Here is a 15,527-nt window from a genome sequence, read left to right as displayed (position 1 = left end):
CTTGTTTTTCAACTTCCTTTTTTGATGAAAAAGTTGGCATCCCTGTCAGATCCTGGTGACTTTAGGGTCCTCTGTGATGGGGGGTTGGGTGGGCTGTGGTGTGGATTCAGTTCAGGGCTGAAGGCGTGCTGTTTTGGCCTGGCTGGCTGGGGATGTGAGGGCAGCAGGAAATTAATGAGTGACCCTCCCTGAGGGTTTCTTAGCATGGGGGGCAGGTGGCGGGGTGGCGGGGGAGACAGGAGGAAGTGGGCAGGGAGGGGGAAGTCTGGGTGGAGGGGAGGTCCCCAGGAATGGAGATGGCGTCCCAGTCCCTGGGTCCCCAGCTGCTGCTCACTGCACCATCTTGTGCAGGGAGACTTCACGAGAGGCAGCAGGAGCACACAGGAGAGCTGGCCCCATGGGGTTCCCCACCTCTGCTCAGGTCTTGGGCTCAGGGACTTCAGGACCGGGCAGATAGAGGCTGGAGTGGCCAGAAGTGGGATAAGCTCTAGTTCAAAGCTGGAACCCCAGTGGAGAGGGTGGGTCTCACCACCCTACTCCACGCACTGAAAGACAGGTTGATGGGTCCTGGGTACAGGTCGCCAGAGGCCATCCAGGGTTGTGGGGAGAAAGGCAGCTAGAGGCCAAGGATGTATTGCACAGGGGCTAGGGCAGGAGCCCTCTTCCCCTAGGAGGTTGTGGAACAAGGCCCAGGAGACCCCAACCCACAAAATGGCATGGGTGCGGCCGGCCTGTTCTCCAGTCTGAGTGTGGGGGTACCGATGGGTCACCTGTCTCCGGAGAGAACCCCGAGGGAGCGGGGTGGGGAGGACCTGGGTCTGCTCGGCGCGCTCCTGTAGGGCCCAGACCTGGGCTCCCCTGGGGCGAAACTGGACCCGAACCGGGGAGACCCTAACCGGCGACGTGGCGCGCCCACTGTGGCTGCTGGGCGCCGAGGATGCGGGGGACGCGTGGGGAGGGCCCAGCCCTGTGGGTCCCCCTTCCCTCCCTCCCGCCCCACGGCCGCTCTCCCCCTCCGCCTCTCCCCTCCCCCTCCCCTTCTCCCCCGCCGGGGGCGGGGCCGCTGCTCCCGCGCGCTCCGGCCCCTCCTCGGCCACACAAAGGCCCGTCTCCATGGCAGCCGCGCGGGCCGCAGCTCAGCGCCGATCGCGGCCCGGGCGCCATCGAGCCTCGGCGGCGGACGTGCAGGTACGGAGACGGGGTACGAGGCCCGCGAGGCGGCCGCGCCGGTGGGGGGCTTCGCCGTCAGCGCCACTCAGTCCTGGCCGGAGGCGCTCGGGACGCAGCGACTCGGGCAGCTGCCGCCCCGCGGAGGGCGACTCGGGCCTCAGCCGCCGTACGTGTGTCCGTCCGGCTGGGGCCGGGCGGCTCCCGCTCCGCGCTCTTCTAGGTGGCGGAGGACTGCGGCGCCCCGGGCAGCGGCTCTGGGCAGCGGCTCTGGGCAGGCCGAGGGTCCCTAGCCTGGCGCCGCGCCCTCTCCCGCCGCGGGCGTCCCTCTGGAGCCGCTCAGATCCCTCCTGGTTCCCGACCCTCCCTCCCCGCTCATGCCTCACACCCCTCCAGCCACCGAGATCCGTGCTCTGGGCAAAGATCGTCCCTGTTGTCTAAGAGCTTGAGGCCCGCACCCACCCAACCTTGGTTCCGGGGTGGCTAAGCCTGGGCTTTCCCCAGGGGGCTGGGCCCTGCGGTCAGGCCTTGGCAGCCCCCACACCCCCTGGGGCCTTGTGAGGCGGGCATAAGCCAGGACTCTGCTGTGAGCCCCTGGTCTGCACCTGGCCATGCTGGAGGGAGGGTGCAGGGTTCCGAGTTGGGACTTGGGGCAGCCCGGCACCAGCGCCAGTTCCTGGGAAGTCCTGGTGGCCCTGAGCCTGCTTCACCACAGAGCCGGCTCTCACAGTTACCAATGTTTGTTGGTGGTGTGTTAGGGTGGACGCTCTGGGACCCAGGGAGTCTCAGTACTCACTGCCTGGGCCTTGCCCCTCACACTCTGGTCCTGCACCTCTATGTACCTCCTCCTGCAGGAAGCCCTCCTAGCTAGATGGGACCTTCCCAACTGTGCTAGGGTTGTTTGGCAGATTTGAGGGGGGTCCCTGAGCTCAAGAGCCTCGGAGCTTCCTGCCACGTCATTGGGCTCCTCTTCCCAGCAACTTGAAAAGGACAGAAGGTGTCTATCTGTGCTCTGGGCCTGAGGTGGGGGCAGCACTGAGGGTGAAACGCAGCCCCAAAGCTAGTAGAAGGTTCTGGGGCTCAGAGGGCTCTCTGGGCCTGTGCCTTCCCTGAGGAGCTCCCCCTTTCATGTCTAAGTTCAGCCCCTATGCCCCCCACATCCCTAGGGCCAGGCCCTGTGGAGACGGGAGAGCATGGCCCCTGGGGGAGGGGGCCTTTCAGCCTGACCCCATGCCCAGCCGTTACCCCACATAGAGGGGAGGTGCACCCAAGAGTCGGAGAGCTGGACAGCTTGGGTGGGGGATGTCCTGCCTCTGCTCTGAGGTGAGGGCCCCGAGGACTGCAGAGGCAGCATGGGCCCTGTTGGGCCCACTAGTTGTGTTTTGTGGCATGTCAGCTTTTAGGAATTCTGAGAAGATTGAGGATAAGCAGGTGGTGTTGTCAGATCTCAGCCTCTCACCTCCTCACACCGGACCTATGGGTGGGGAGCCCATCTCCATCTGAGGGGTAGGGGGAGGCTTGAGGTCTGGCCTAAGGCTCCTTGTCCCAGGAGGGGAGGGAAGTTACAGAGAAAAACAAGGGTTTGGAATGCAAGCCTCCCCCTCCCCCGCCGGCCGCCTGCCAAGAAGGAATTATTTTGGATTATCCAGACGGGTCCAGCCACCCAAGAGGGGAGGCTACAGCCGTGGGAGAGAGATCCACTTCCGGGGCCGTGGGCTGAGAGCCCCAGAGGGAGGGACAGGCAAGTCTGGGCAGCTCCACCGCCTCCCGCGGCTGCTCAGACCGGTCGGGGGCGGGGTGGGAGGGATGCGTCACTCTTGGGTTGGAGAACGCCCCAGGTCGGCCCCAGCAGGCCCAGCCAGGCGAGCCTGGGGTGGGCCCAGGCCCTTCTCGGGGAGGCAGTGGGGCACAAGGAGTCCTGGACCCTGTTCTCCTGCCCGGGGCAGGGGCCCAGCCAGGAAACCCCCGTCCCCACCGGAGGCTTAGACCCTGTGGCCCCAGGCCCCTGAGGCAACTCTCCAGAGCTGGTTCATGGACACACCTTGGGCAGGTTACTCACGGTGCTTCCCTGGGGTAATGGGAGCAGGCAGGGGTGTGACTTAGGCTGCTTCGAGTGGGTGGGGCACTGGGGTCTCCCTGGGGCTGAACCTTAGGCCACCCTCCTGCCTCTTGACTGACACACAGCTCCCCTTAGAGAGCCCAGCCCTCGCCCCCAGATACCCACCCCACTTGGATGTGGCACCTGTCAGCCCATCCCACAGATGAGCAATCCCGCGGGTGAGGGCCCCGAGGCCAGAGGTGGGTCCCTGCAAGGAGTTATCTGGGATGCTGCCTCTGCCATGTGGGCTCCCAGGGTCTGTGTATGCATGTGTGCAGTTACACACCCAGTAGCCCCTGCAGGGACCACGCTGGGAGGCAGAGCTGGCAGCTGGGGCTGAGTACGGTAAACCCAGGGCCCTGGCCCCAGCCCAGGCCAATGGAGCAGAAGAGATTGGATGGGAAGGCACTGGGGTGGGCTGGCAGCCTGGGGAGGGATCCATATGGCATGTGCCCCTCTCCCCTAGGACAACGTGGATGCAGGCACTAGCACCGTCCCAGGACCTGGGCCATCCTGGGAACTGTTCTCTACTGTGTACTCACACCCTGGGAACCAGAGCCGGTGGACCTAAGGATGGTGGGTGTGGGCAGGGGCTGCACTGGTGAGAACAGGATGTGGCTTCCAGAGCCTGCCCCGTCATGTGGCCCCTTCTCGGGTCTGGACAGATCCATGCCAAGATGCCAGGCTCTCTGCCCCAAGGGCTGCCCTGTGAGCAAGCAGTCCTTACATCACGCCTCAGTCCTTTCTGCCTGCCTGGGCTTCCTGGGGAGTGGGGGAATAGGTCTTTCTTCCCTGTTGAAGCACCGCTGGTGCCCAGAGCCTGCCCTCAACACGGGTGTGGGTAAAGCTGGGGCCAGTGAGGGGAGGGAGTGAGCTGATCCACCTGCCAGAACCCGAATCCAAGCCTGGCCAGGAGGGTCTGCAGCGGTCCCCCCAGCCTCTGCCTCCCTCTGAGAGGTGATGCTGGTTCCCTGGGGGCCAGTCCCTTGATGGGCTGAGGGCTGAGCAGAGTCCTTCCCCCAGGCTAATGGCTGTTTGTGTTTGGGGTGGAGCCCAGGGTGGGGTGGGTGGGGCCTCTAATTGTCTTTGGTCTCAAATTACAAGCTGGGAAGGGCAGGTCAGTGGCCTGTAATTGGTAGAGGGCGCTGGGGGCTGGGGGGCCACAGCGGCACTGCACTTCCCTTTTCTGTCCAGGCTGCATGTGGTCCCTGCATGGTTTTCCCTTCTGTGGTTTCACATCCTCTGACTGCTCCTTCTCTGCCCCTGGGGCTTTGAGGACTCCGTCCCCCTGCTGACCAGGCAAGAAGCCTCCCTGTCCTGCAGCCCCCAGCCAGGCCAGGGCACAGCTGTTCAGCCCTTCCCTCCCCTCTGGCAGAGCATTTGAAAGACAGGGCTGGGCCTCTGCTGTTCTGCCCCCAGTGCCCACCCAAGTGGGTCTTCTTACCCTGTTCTGTGGTGTTCCTGAACCTGCGACAGACTCCCACTCTCTAGTCCACCCTCTGCAGCTCAGCGCCCCCTTCCCACACAGAGACTGGCCCACCTGAGTGCCTGTGGCCCCCATGCACTGGGCAGAGGACGTGCTCTCCTGGGCTCGGGACGGGGGCACCTGCTCACATCCTCATCCCCAGCCCCTGAGATCTCATGGTTTCTGAAACCTGGCAGTCCCTGCGCTGGTGCCAGGTGAGTCCTGGACTGGCGACCATGGGGAGGGAGAGTGAGGCCTTTGGGTGCAGCCTGGGTTCTGGCCCCAGCTCTGCCATCAGCCTGGCCCTGGACATGGAGACTCGACCCCTGGGGTAGCGTCCCCAGCTCCTCTGGCTCTGTTGGCCAGCAGTTCCAGTGGGGGCTCTGGGAGGAGAGGCATGGTGTGGAGCTCAGATCTCTGTGCCTGATGCTGCCCAGCTGGGCCCCCTCCTCAGGAAGAGCAAGAAAGAGGAAAAAGGTTTGATGTCAGCCTTTCAGGAGGCCACCTGTGTCAACACAGCGTCCGGGTAGGGCTGTCTGTTCCCGAGGCGGGGATAGTTCCAGCTGCTGGCCTTTTGCTGTTGTCTCAGGCCCCTGAGCCGGCAGGCCACCTGTGTAGGGCACGGGCCCTAAGTCGACTGGGGCTTTGCTCCCCTCCAGGTGCCCTGCCCGGTCCCCAGCTTCCTGCTGAAGGCTGAGGCAGCTCCAGGGGTCCCTGGCCACCACCAGATGTGCAGTGTGGGAGACAGTGGGAAGAGGGTGATTGGCTTCCTGCCCACCTGGGTCCTCGAGGGCTGGGGGAGGGATGTTGAAGAGGTCTGAGCAAAGTCCTGATAGGCTGAGGAGCATGGGTCTGTCTTGAGGTCCAAGGGAGCCTACGGCACGAGTGTCGGGATTGGAGTGCCCAGGGTGGTGTGGGCCTGGCCACGGGAGGTAGCTCTCAGACCACAAAGAGGTGAGGGCTCTGGGTCCCCACCTCCACCCCAGGATGTTTTCAGAGCTCTCGAGAAGCACCAGGACCCAAGACACTGCTGCAGTGAGGCTGGTGCCCTCCCCAAGGAAGGTGGCTGCTGCCCGTCCCCCACCCAGAGGCGGGGGTGGGGGGAAGCGTTAGAAGGCCAGCTGGGCGAGTTGGAAGGGGTGAAGACAGGTGGAGGGAGGGAGGGGCCCCAGCGTGGCCCACCTGCTCCCTGTCAGCCTTGGAGTGGCTCCTCTAGACTGTCCAGGGGACTTGAGGGGCTTGGCCTCCCCGCCCATCTTGGCTTCAGGCCTGATTTGGGGGCCCCCATCAGCAATCTCAGGACCTGGGGAAAGATGTCAGGATGGAGGATGGGAAGTCAGGAGTAGCAGGAAGCAGAAACCCAGGCAGGTCTGTCCCCAGATCCAGCAATGCCTCCTGCAGGTGGTCCCTGCCTGACCCCTGTGTGTGGCAGCGCCTGGCTGAACTGAGTGAGCTCTGAGTGGGGAGGGCTGGGCCTGGCCCCAGGGAGCTTGGGCTATGTCCTGGATCCATCATCACAGGGCGGCCATGCGCCCAGGTGCCCGCCTCCCCCCAGGCAGTCCTGGCCAACTTGCTTCCCCACGCCTGCCCCTTCCCACTCACTGCCCCGCCTTAGCCTGAGCTGGGTGTCTCCTCCCTGGAAACTCCCGGTCCCTCTGCCATCCTGAAACCCGTGGTGCTTGCTCCCGTGGGGCCCTGCCCACTGCCCCACCCTCAGCCTGGACTCCAGACCTGGCCCAGCGCCTCAGGCACCCTGAGCCCCTCCAGGCCTGGACGGAGACCTGCACAGCTGCCTGGAGCAGCCCTGCGCTGCTGCCTCTGCACAGATGGGCCTGCCCCCACCTTTCCCAGGCTTTGGCCCTTCGGGACATCCTGGGCTGACCAGCGCTGGGGCTGGCTGAGGTCTGGGGCTCTTTGTCCTGGGAACACTCTTGAGTGTCGGGGTAGGACCCCTGTTACAGGACCCCCTTCAGCATTGCAGCTGTGTGTGCCTGCCCACGTGTGGTCACGTGTGTGAGTGGTGGCTGGCATGCTGGCTTGGCACAGTGCCCCAGGCTAATTGTGGGGTTCGTCTGTGACGGAGGAGGCGGGGTCGGGGTGACCGCCGAGGCGCTGACAGACTGACGGGGAGATTACAGGCCTTGCTTGCTCCCTGCTCACTCAGGCCCTCACCCATCCTCCCCAACACTGCACTCCCCGCCTCCTGTGTGGCCCAGGAAGGGGGCTCTGGGCGGGGGCTGGTCCCGGGCCAGCCGCAGCCGCCATGAGCCTCAGGCTGCCCTGGCCAGCAGAGTCCAGCCAGCTCTGGGAGGTGAGCCTGGAAAAGGGGAGGTGGGCTGGGGCAGGCAGGGAGGCAGACATCATTCCTGCCCCTGAGCCAAGTGCCCACAGGCCTGCTCCCAGCCTCTCCCAGCTTGGGTGGGGGTGTAGGCTGCCCACTCCTCACACGGGGGCCCCTTTTGTGGTCGGGCAGCCTCCTGGGCTGCTCTTCCTGCCCTGATGGGGGCAGGAGGCCTCGTTTGAGCTCTGGATGCCCAAATCTGGTCCCTCCAGGTGTCTCGTGCCCTCTTCCTGGCCCTCTCAGTCTGACCCCGGGCTGTCCACCAGAGAGGTCACCTCTGGAGGGTGTCCACACTTGCCCAAGTGCCAGCCCCTTTCATCTGCTCATCAGGGGCTGGCTGAGGCCACCGTGTACCAGCTGCTGGGGGCCCCACAGGGGTCCTGGACCCTGGAGGGTGGAGATTTGTCCCCGGGTCCCCAGCACACGGCACGCAGGAAATGCTCGGGCTGAGCAGACAGGGCAGGTGAGCAGACCCATGGAGGCTGCCCCACAAGCATGGGGAAGTCAGTGGAGGCCCTGAGCTGTTCTGATCCAGAGGAGTGCTGTGCAGAGGAGGGACATGGGTCAGCCTGGGGTAGGGAAACCAGGGAGGGGCTCAGGCCGAGTCCAGGTGGAACACAGTGGTAGCCAAGACTCAGGAGGGTCGGCTTGGATGAGAGAGGTGCCTCCTGCAGCATGGTGGTGGAGGGGTGTATGGGGCATGAGGACCTACTGAATCCCACCATCTGCCCTGAGGACCTGGGAGGCAGGAGGAGGCTGAGGAGCTGGCTGTGCTGCTGGGCCTAGGCAGTTATTCTTGAATGACAATAACTTACTGAAACACGTTTTTGAGTTTTTCTCTTCACAAGGTGAGGCAGTGACTGGGATGGGAGGGTGGGGATCCCAGTCTGGGTCAGCACCCACACGGCAGGGGCTGCTGTTGTCATGAAGGGAGGGAGGGACGGAGGGGCTACAGCACACAGCCCTGGGCTTTGCCAGGCGAGCTCAGGAGACCTTGAGGGCAAGGGCTGGATAGAGATCGTAGTGATGGTGACTGCAGGCCTCAGAAGAGGGCTGAGAGGTGGCCTGGATGCACTGAGATGGAAGCAGTGGGAGGCCACAGGATGGGGGAGGTGGGACCGAGCCCCCCAAGACTGGTGGCAGGAAAGTCCTGGGGTTTCTCTGGGCATACTCCCCTTGGCCTTGGGTCTCAGGCCTTTGACCTTCTTACTGCCACTTCTCATTCAGTCACCAGGGGTGACTTTTCAGGTCTGAGACCCAGAACCCAGCAGACTGCAGAGGGAGGGCTGGGGGTGGGCATTCTGGCCCACAGTCTATGCTGGTGCAGGGAGGAACCCAGCCCCAGGAGCCAGGGCTGGTGGGGAGGAGGAGGTGACATCCTCTACCTGGGAGGGGTCCTGTGGGAGCCTCTCCCGGTGCTGACGCAAGGCTCAGACTAGACAAGGCTCAGGACAGACGTCAGTGTGTCCCTAGAGCCCCGCCTTGCCCCACCCCTGCTCCTAGGTGGCTGTGCAGCCAGCTGGCCTTTGCCCGGTGAGTCTGGTCCTGGGATGGGGATACGGGGAGTCCTTCTGGCCGCCTCTGGGGCCACAGGGGGTGATTGGCCGGCGGCAGAGTGGGGCCGTGGCCCTGAGGCCAAGGGCCGAGGGCTCCGCGCCTTTGACACGCGCCCTGTTAGGCTCCTTGGGGACTGGGTCCTGGGCCCACGTGGCCGCCGCCGCCGTCATGGTGACTGGAGGTCAGGCTTCTGCCTACGGGGCGCCCTAGGTCCCCGGGGAGACTCGTCCGAGGCCCACACGCTCCGCCCCGTCCCCGGGGGAGCGAGGTGCAGGCGGGGGTTTCCCGCAGGGGTCGTCCGCAGGAGCGGCGCTGCCACCCGGCCGCCCGGGGGTAACCAGGCCAGGGCGGCCCTCACGATTGGGGGACCGGCCCGCCTCCGGGGCTGAACTCTGACCCAGGTCCCCAGGGTGGGGGTGGGACCGCGGGGCTGGACTGAAGCCCACCCCGATTCGCGCCCCTCGCTCGCACTTGTTTTGAAAACAGCGGAGGCTCGGATTTTGCCGGCGTCTCGTATGTTTTGTTTCCCCTGGTTTGTTTAACGCTCTGGCTAATTGCAGATTTGCATTTTCGACGCGAGAGCCGAGCGGAGGCCGGGAGGGGGAGGGGCGACACCCGAGCAGGACCGCCAACCCCACCCCCCACCCGCCTCCTGTCCCGCCCCCCTCCCCGCCAGGGGTTGGCGCCTCCACCCCCGCAATGGGGGTCCCTGGTGCCCGTCACACAGTGCTGGGACCGCCCCCCGCCCCCCCCCGCCCCGTCTCAGGGGTGTGTGTGTATCGGGGTGCTGTACCTGTCCCTACCTGGGCCAGAGTCTTTGCCTGAATCGTCCCTTTCTCCGTGTCTGCCCAAGACTGAGGCCCCATGCAGGTCTCTGGGTGCCTGTCTGTCCCCCAGTCCTGTCCCAGTCCCATCTTGGTCCCCTTCCTGAGCCCACACGCTGGCTGGCCTGGCCACGGGCAGCCTCCTGGTTGAGTCCCTCCTCCATGGACTTGGCTGCTTTGCACTGTTTTGATTTTCGCTGTAAGAAATTGCTCAATTTGTGTTTGCTTGAAAATAGTGCCATGGAAGTCCAGCCCACACCCCACACCCTAGATCCCCCTTCTGGGGGGATATGGGAGGGGGACACTGATGTCCCCCAGCCCCCCAGTCCGATCTGGAGTGAGGACACTGCCCTCCCCCTTAGGTACTTCCTGGTTGCCTTTTCCTGGTGGGGGGAGGGGGGAGCAACATCCCCCTGTGCCCAGACCTGCGGAGGGAGCCATGGGGGCCACTGGCTGGGGCTCCCCCTGCTTCCACGCTTGTGGGGTGAGAGGAAAGGCCTGGACCCCTAGCAGCCTGTCGCAGTCCCCGGCAGCTTTCTGGCCAGGGGCGGAGACACCACCCTACGGGAGGCTCAGAGACCAGCTGCAGGGACACGTGCTTTCAGGTCTCTCTGCCTCGTGTACCCCTTCCTGGGTCCCTGGGCTGAGACCCATGGGTGCCCACTCGGCCAGATCCTGTGTTCGGATCTTGCTCACAGCAGTCCCATCCATCAAGGCCACAGACCAGAGAGGATGACTGACAGTCCTGCAGGGCCAGGGCAGGATGGGTGTCCCAGAGTTCTGACGGATGGGTAAGAGTTTCTGAGCAGGAACTGCAAAAGCAGAGACATGGTGACATCCTGATGTCATCCTGAGTACCTCCCCCACCTGGAAACTGAGGCACAGAGTAAGTTTGTAAACCCACACAATCCAACTGAAAAGCGATAGACCTGGGGTTTGAACCCAATAGTCTGGCTCCAGACCTCAGCCCTCGAGGCCCCTCTGCAGCAGCATCGGGTGTGTGTGATTGTGGGAAGCAGGGTGGACAAGGTGGGAGATCTAGGGGCTAGGCAGGCTGGTTGAGAGAGGAGGCACCTTTGAGTTAGGAAGGGGGAAGGGGAGGAGACCAGGGTTCATTCTGGAGGAAGTGTTGGCTGCAGGAGCCTGGTGTTGAGAAGGGGAGGGTCTGCGGTGTGGGCCCAGCCTGGTCACTGGGTCCCTCAGGGCAGGTGTCCTCAGGGATGAGGTGGTGGCTGTGGGGGCTGGGCATGTGGGCTGGGGAAGAAGGTGTCCCTTGAAAGAGGCCAGCCTCCCTTGGCCTTGCCTGCAGCAGACACACACACTAGGGACCGGAACTGGGGGGGCTGGGGACATGCCATGGGGGTGGAGGCAGCTGAGGGAGCAGGCATGGGGCACACGGAGGCCAGCATGCCATCCCTTGGAGGTGGGGAGTGTGCACGCACTGTGACCCTGAGCTCAGCCCTGACCTGGACCAGCTGCAGCATCCTGACACCCTGTGGTTTGGCCTCTGAGTTTGCCTTCATTTGGGCCTTTGCCCCTTTCACAAAGGCTGCCTTGAGTGCCTCTGGCAAAAGGACACCCCGCTCCCTGACCTGGAGCCCCTCGTCCCTTGTTCAGGTTAACCCTTCCCTGCTCAGCCCGGGCAGAGGACACCAGAGGGACTTCTGCCACAAGGAAGTGCTGTCTGTGTGACAAGTGTGCCCCACCTCCTGCGTGTCCACCCCTGCTGGTCTCCTTTGGACCCGCTGTAGGTCCTTCCAGCCCTGGGCCCTACTCTAAAATGGTGCCCGTGTTAGAGGAGTGCCTTGCACCTGCACAAGGTGTACCCGTTGGGGTGCTGGGGGAGCAGGGCCTGACCCTGGTGAGCGAGGTGTTGGAGGCACGATGCTGGGTGGGGCAGCCTGGCTGGGAGGCAGCGGGATTCAGGGGCTGAACTGAATGTGGGGAGGGAGGGGCTGGGACAGGCCGGGAGAGGTGGTTGGGGTTGGGGGTGGTCACTGAGGGTCTGGAGAGCCTGTCCCGAGGCTCTGAGAGTGGAGCTGGAGGGCATGCGGTTGTTTTTGCACACACTTCTTTATTTATACGAGCAGCATGTAAATAGATCCTCGTAAACTGTTTTTTCAAAAATTGGCAAATGAAGTTCCTTGGCCCTCCCAGCCCCCTCTCCACCACGACTTTCCATTTGGATGAAGGCTTCTAGAACGTCTCCAAAATTAAACTGGTGTGTGTCATATAGTCACCCTGGGGTGGAGATACCTGGAATTCTACACAACTCTCCCCAAAGGGTCTGGCTCCATTGGGTCAGCATGGAGCACCTACTTTCACTGGCCCATGGTTTTTCAGTGTCCTCTGGTTGCATGCTGAGTGCCCAATTCCCCTCTCATAAACCATGCTGAGAATTATCCTTGGACAGACCCTCCCTGGGGGTTCACATAGGTGTCTGTGTAGGAGAGGATACAGTAGCAGGCATTGCTGAGTGCTACAATATAACAGGCTCTCTGAAGCTTTTCCTGCATGAATCCTTTAGTTCTTACAAACCCCTGGAGGAGCTCACTGTGACTGTCTCCCTTTCACAGATGGGGAAATGAGGCACAGAGAAGTTAAGTAACTTGCCCAAGGTCACACAGCTAGTAAGTAGAACTGCGGTGTCGTGTGTATGTTTGCTTTCCAGGAAGCAACTTTTATTTTACTCAAAGTAATATATGTACCTAGCTTAATAAGCAGACTATACCAGTAGACATAAAATGCCCTTTTTTGCCTCTGCTGTTTTGGAACAGAGGAGGGGGGGCGTGTCAGGCTTGTATTCTGGAAAGATGAAGTGGGTATGTTTGCACTGGAGTGCTGGGCTGGGACTGGGAGTCTGGTGTCTGAGGGAGGGGCAGTGCTGAGGGCTGGGTGGAGGAGGCAGGTTGAGGGGCTCCTGCTTCCCAGCTGGGGTTCCATGGGCTGCGCCTTGGCCCCCAGACATGGAGCTTAGGAGGGACCTGGAGGCAGGGGCCAGGCTTGTGGTGAGACCTCCGTGTCTCCTTTGTTTCCTACAGACTCTTGATGCCCGCCTGAAGCGGAGGCTGAGCTGGACTGCGGGAGTCTCGGTGAGTGGGGGCTGAGCCCCCCGGGGAGGACAGTGGGGACTGAGTCACACAGACAGTGATAGTGTGTGGTGTCCTTCAGGTGTCCCACTGAACCCACATCTACCCAGACCCGGGTGCCAGGCCCCCCAGATCTCTGAGGCCAGGACGTGCTTGGCAGGGGTGGGCTCTGCAGAGACACTGGGCCAGGGTTTGGGCACTACAGCTCTGGGTTCTGGAATATTAGGGCTGGGAATTTGGGCTTGAGGGGAGGGGGTGCCAGTCCAGACGCCTTCCGGGCCAGCAGCAGGCTGGAGTTTGTGTGACTTCTTGGAAGTGCACCTCCGGACTTGAGCCAGGAGGAAGAAGGCGTCTGATGCCCCTGAGGAAATCCCCTCAGGCCCCGTAAGCAAGTGGGGGTCCTGGGCCAGCCTTCAAAACAGGAAGCGCCTGTTCCAGGAACACCAGCGGCAGGAAGCTTTGCTGGCTGTGCCTGGCGCCTCCTGCACCGCCAGCCTGAGCTATGCCTCTGGTCAGGTGGGTCGCCCTTTGCTCGGAGACCTAGCCAGGCAGATCACTGAAGGTTTTGTTTGTCCAGGAAGTGAAGGGAGCTGCTGCTTGTAGATTGTCACCTGGTCCCTCCTGCCACGCTGTTTGGGCTCAGCACTGGGGGACCCTGGAGCACTGGGATGTGAGCCTCACTCTGCCTGCCACTGAGAGGGCTCCGGGGGCAGGGAGCCCAGGTCTGGCCCTGGCCTGTTTGGGGTGGGGGTGGGCAGGAATGGGGCAGAGCACATATCTGGGCCAGTTTTATTGTCAGCTTCAGGATCTGGTCCAGCTCTCTTTGTGCACACATTAACATCGAGCACTTAGGCTGTACCAGACCTGGGGACCCTGGGGGCAGAGGACACGGCTGGGGCTCTTGCCCTAGGGGCTCAGTCAAGTGGGCATTAACCAGAGGAAGATCAGAGCATTCTTTTTGTGTCCCGGACGCTGCCACCTCCTGGAGCTAGCAAGGCTGAAGGAGGGCTCAGGGTCACAACAGAGCTTTCTCAGAAGAGGGGGCGCCCCAAGAGTTCCCCACTTGGTCGGTTCTGGGTTCAAGTCCTGGCCCCGCTCTTGCGTTCCGGCAGAGGAGCCTGGGCACGGGTCCCTCTAAGACGGTCGGGACGGCTCCTAGGGGTGACTGGGCCCGGGCGGCCCCGGCTCCGCCCCCGCCCGCCCCCGCCCGCCCGCTCCCTCCCTGGGCCCGGGAACATTCCATTCATTCCCCGCTCGCCGCGGCCGGCCTTGGCCGGAGCCGGAGCCGCAGCCAAAGCCAAAGCCAAAGCCAAAGCCAAAGCCAAGCGGGGCCGGGGTCGCGGCGGCGACGCGGGGACTCGGGTGAGCGGGGCCGGGCGGGGAGGGCTAGCCCGGGCGCCAGGCTGAGGGGCTGGGCGCCCCCCGCCCCGGAGGCGCCGCCGCCACCGAGCGGACTTTGGGCCCAGGCGAGCGCGCGGGCGCGGGGGGCGGGGCGGCCGGCCCTGCGGGGCCGCCCCCGGGACGCTCGGGCGGCGGGGGAGGGGCGCCGAGGGGGCGGGTCCTCAGGCCGGTGCCGTTTCCTTCCCCGGGAGGGCCCTGAATGACAGTGCCAGCGGGTGCCGAGGGCCCAGGGCCTCTCCTGGCGCCCTCGTTCTGCGCAGAGTTTTAGAGTCACGGGCATCCCAGCTCCATGTCTGGGGGTCTCCGGAACCGCGTCCTCCTCTCCCCTAAACAGGCAGCTCAGCCTGGAGAGGAGTCTGCGATGGTAGGGGACACCCCTCCCCACGCACCCCCCCCAGGATCTGCCCATCCTGCCGCACATTCCTGTGAAATCTTCCTGTCTCTGACCACAGGCACCATCTTCTCCCCAAACTGATCACTGCGTCTTGGTGAGCTGGTTTCTCCTCCCACAGCCCTCTCAGGCCACCATCACCTCCTTGCTAGGTCCCTGCTGTCTCTCCTCCTGGACACCCTCCAGATAGCCTGTGGGTGGCTCCTCTCCTAGAGGCTTGTGAGGAGGGCATGTGGAGTCCCCAGGGGCCAGACCAGAACTGAGCACTCCAGGGTAAGGGGCTTCTGTGCAGAGGCAGGAGCTGTCCAGCTGAGGGCCATCTTCCACAGCCCTGTGACTTGCCCCTGCCAGAGTCCTGCAGGGGTTCTGGGGTGCAGAGGGCTTTGTCTGTAACCAAGAAGGGGCCACCTTTCTTCTTGGTTACACTTTCTCCAGGGGTTTGACGAAGCTTGTGGACACTCAGAACAGAGCCATGCCACGGGGCGGGAAGTGGTGGAGAACAGCCACACCTGGCAGGGCGCTTCCTCGTGCCCAAGCAAAGGAGGAAGCTGGCTGGACGTGAAAGTCACAGGGCCCATGAGAAAAAGCCAGCCCATTCCAGTAAACACAGATTTGCCCAGAGCCAGTGCCCCAAAGAAACGTTCCCCTCAGTCACAGAGCAGAGCAGACCCCGCTTTCTGCCTTCCTGGAGGAAATGGACACAGGGCAGGCTGTTGAAGGAGGAAGAGAAAAGTAGTTGTTTCTTGAGGGAATAAGAGGGTATCCAGGGAGGTGGTGTTTAAGGTGGCCACAGGTGCATGCCAGCTCCTCTAGAGCTGCAGCAGGCTGTGGGGGAGTCTGGGGGGCCAGGGCCTGGGTCCCTCAGTACCCTCTGCCATCGGGGTCTGTCCACCTGGGCCTGCGGCGTGGACAGGGTTGCCCTCAGTGTCATGCCAGGCGTGGGCATCCCTTGGGGAGGTTTCACTGGGTCCAGGAATAAGGCCTCAGGCACACACTGAAAGGGCAGCCTGTAGGGGGGGTGGCAGAGGCCGGTACAGGATTCTGACCAGGACAGAGCAGGGTCTCGGGGGTAAAAGGGGTATGAGACTACCCCAAGGTAAAAGAGGCCTAGAGGCAGAGTGGCCCTGCCCGTTTCCCCAAGACCCTGTGTCCCTGAGCTGGGGAGAGAACCTTGCATGTTCTGGGTCCACTTGT

The 15,527-nt window shown here is 63.3% G+C and overlaps 1 protein-coding gene and 1 long non-coding RNA gene across 8 annotated transcripts in view; one reads left to right on the top strand and one right to left on the bottom strand.

The window, feature by feature from the left end:
• Position 1: 1 nt before the first annotated feature.
• LOC140700328 (uncharacterized) lies at positions 2-959 on the bottom strand. The gene is made up of 2 exons (XR_012078748.1): positions 771-959; positions 2-146 (listed from the first exon to the last, which is right to left on the bottom strand). It is a non-coding gene; the product is annotated as an uncharacterized lncRNA (long non-coding RNA).
• A 126-nt stretch (positions 960-1,085) lies between these two features.
• Positions 1,086-15,527, top strand: part of PLXNB2 (plexin B2) — a 29,739-nt gene continuing 15,297 nt past the window's right edge. For 3 of the 7 annotated variants that reach the window (XM_072973776.1, XM_072973775.1, XM_072973774.1), the window contains exons 1-2: positions 1,100-1,188; positions 12,494-12,544. In XM_072973776.1, coding sequence (XP_072829877.1) covers positions 1,114-1,188; positions 12,494-12,544 — 126 coding nt within the window. In that variant the 5' untranslated portion in view covers positions 1,100-1,113. Of the gene's footprint in view, positions 1,189-12,028; positions 12,083-12,493; positions 12,545-13,811; positions 13,904-14,276; positions 14,431-15,527 lie in introns of those variants that run through there. The other 4 variants (XM_072973779.1, XM_072973778.1, XM_072973777.1 and 1 more) reach the window with 4 other exon arrangements.

Source organism: Vicugna pacos, chromosome 12 (genome assembly GCF_048564905.1).
Source record: "Vicugna pacos chromosome 12, VicPac4, whole genome shotgun sequence".
Taxonomy (NCBI): domain Eukaryota; kingdom Metazoa; phylum Chordata; class Mammalia; order Artiodactyla; family Camelidae; genus Vicugna; species Vicugna pacos.
The sequence above is the reverse complement of the archived record's forward strand: the minus strand, read 5'-3'. Positions and strand labels throughout refer to the sequence as shown.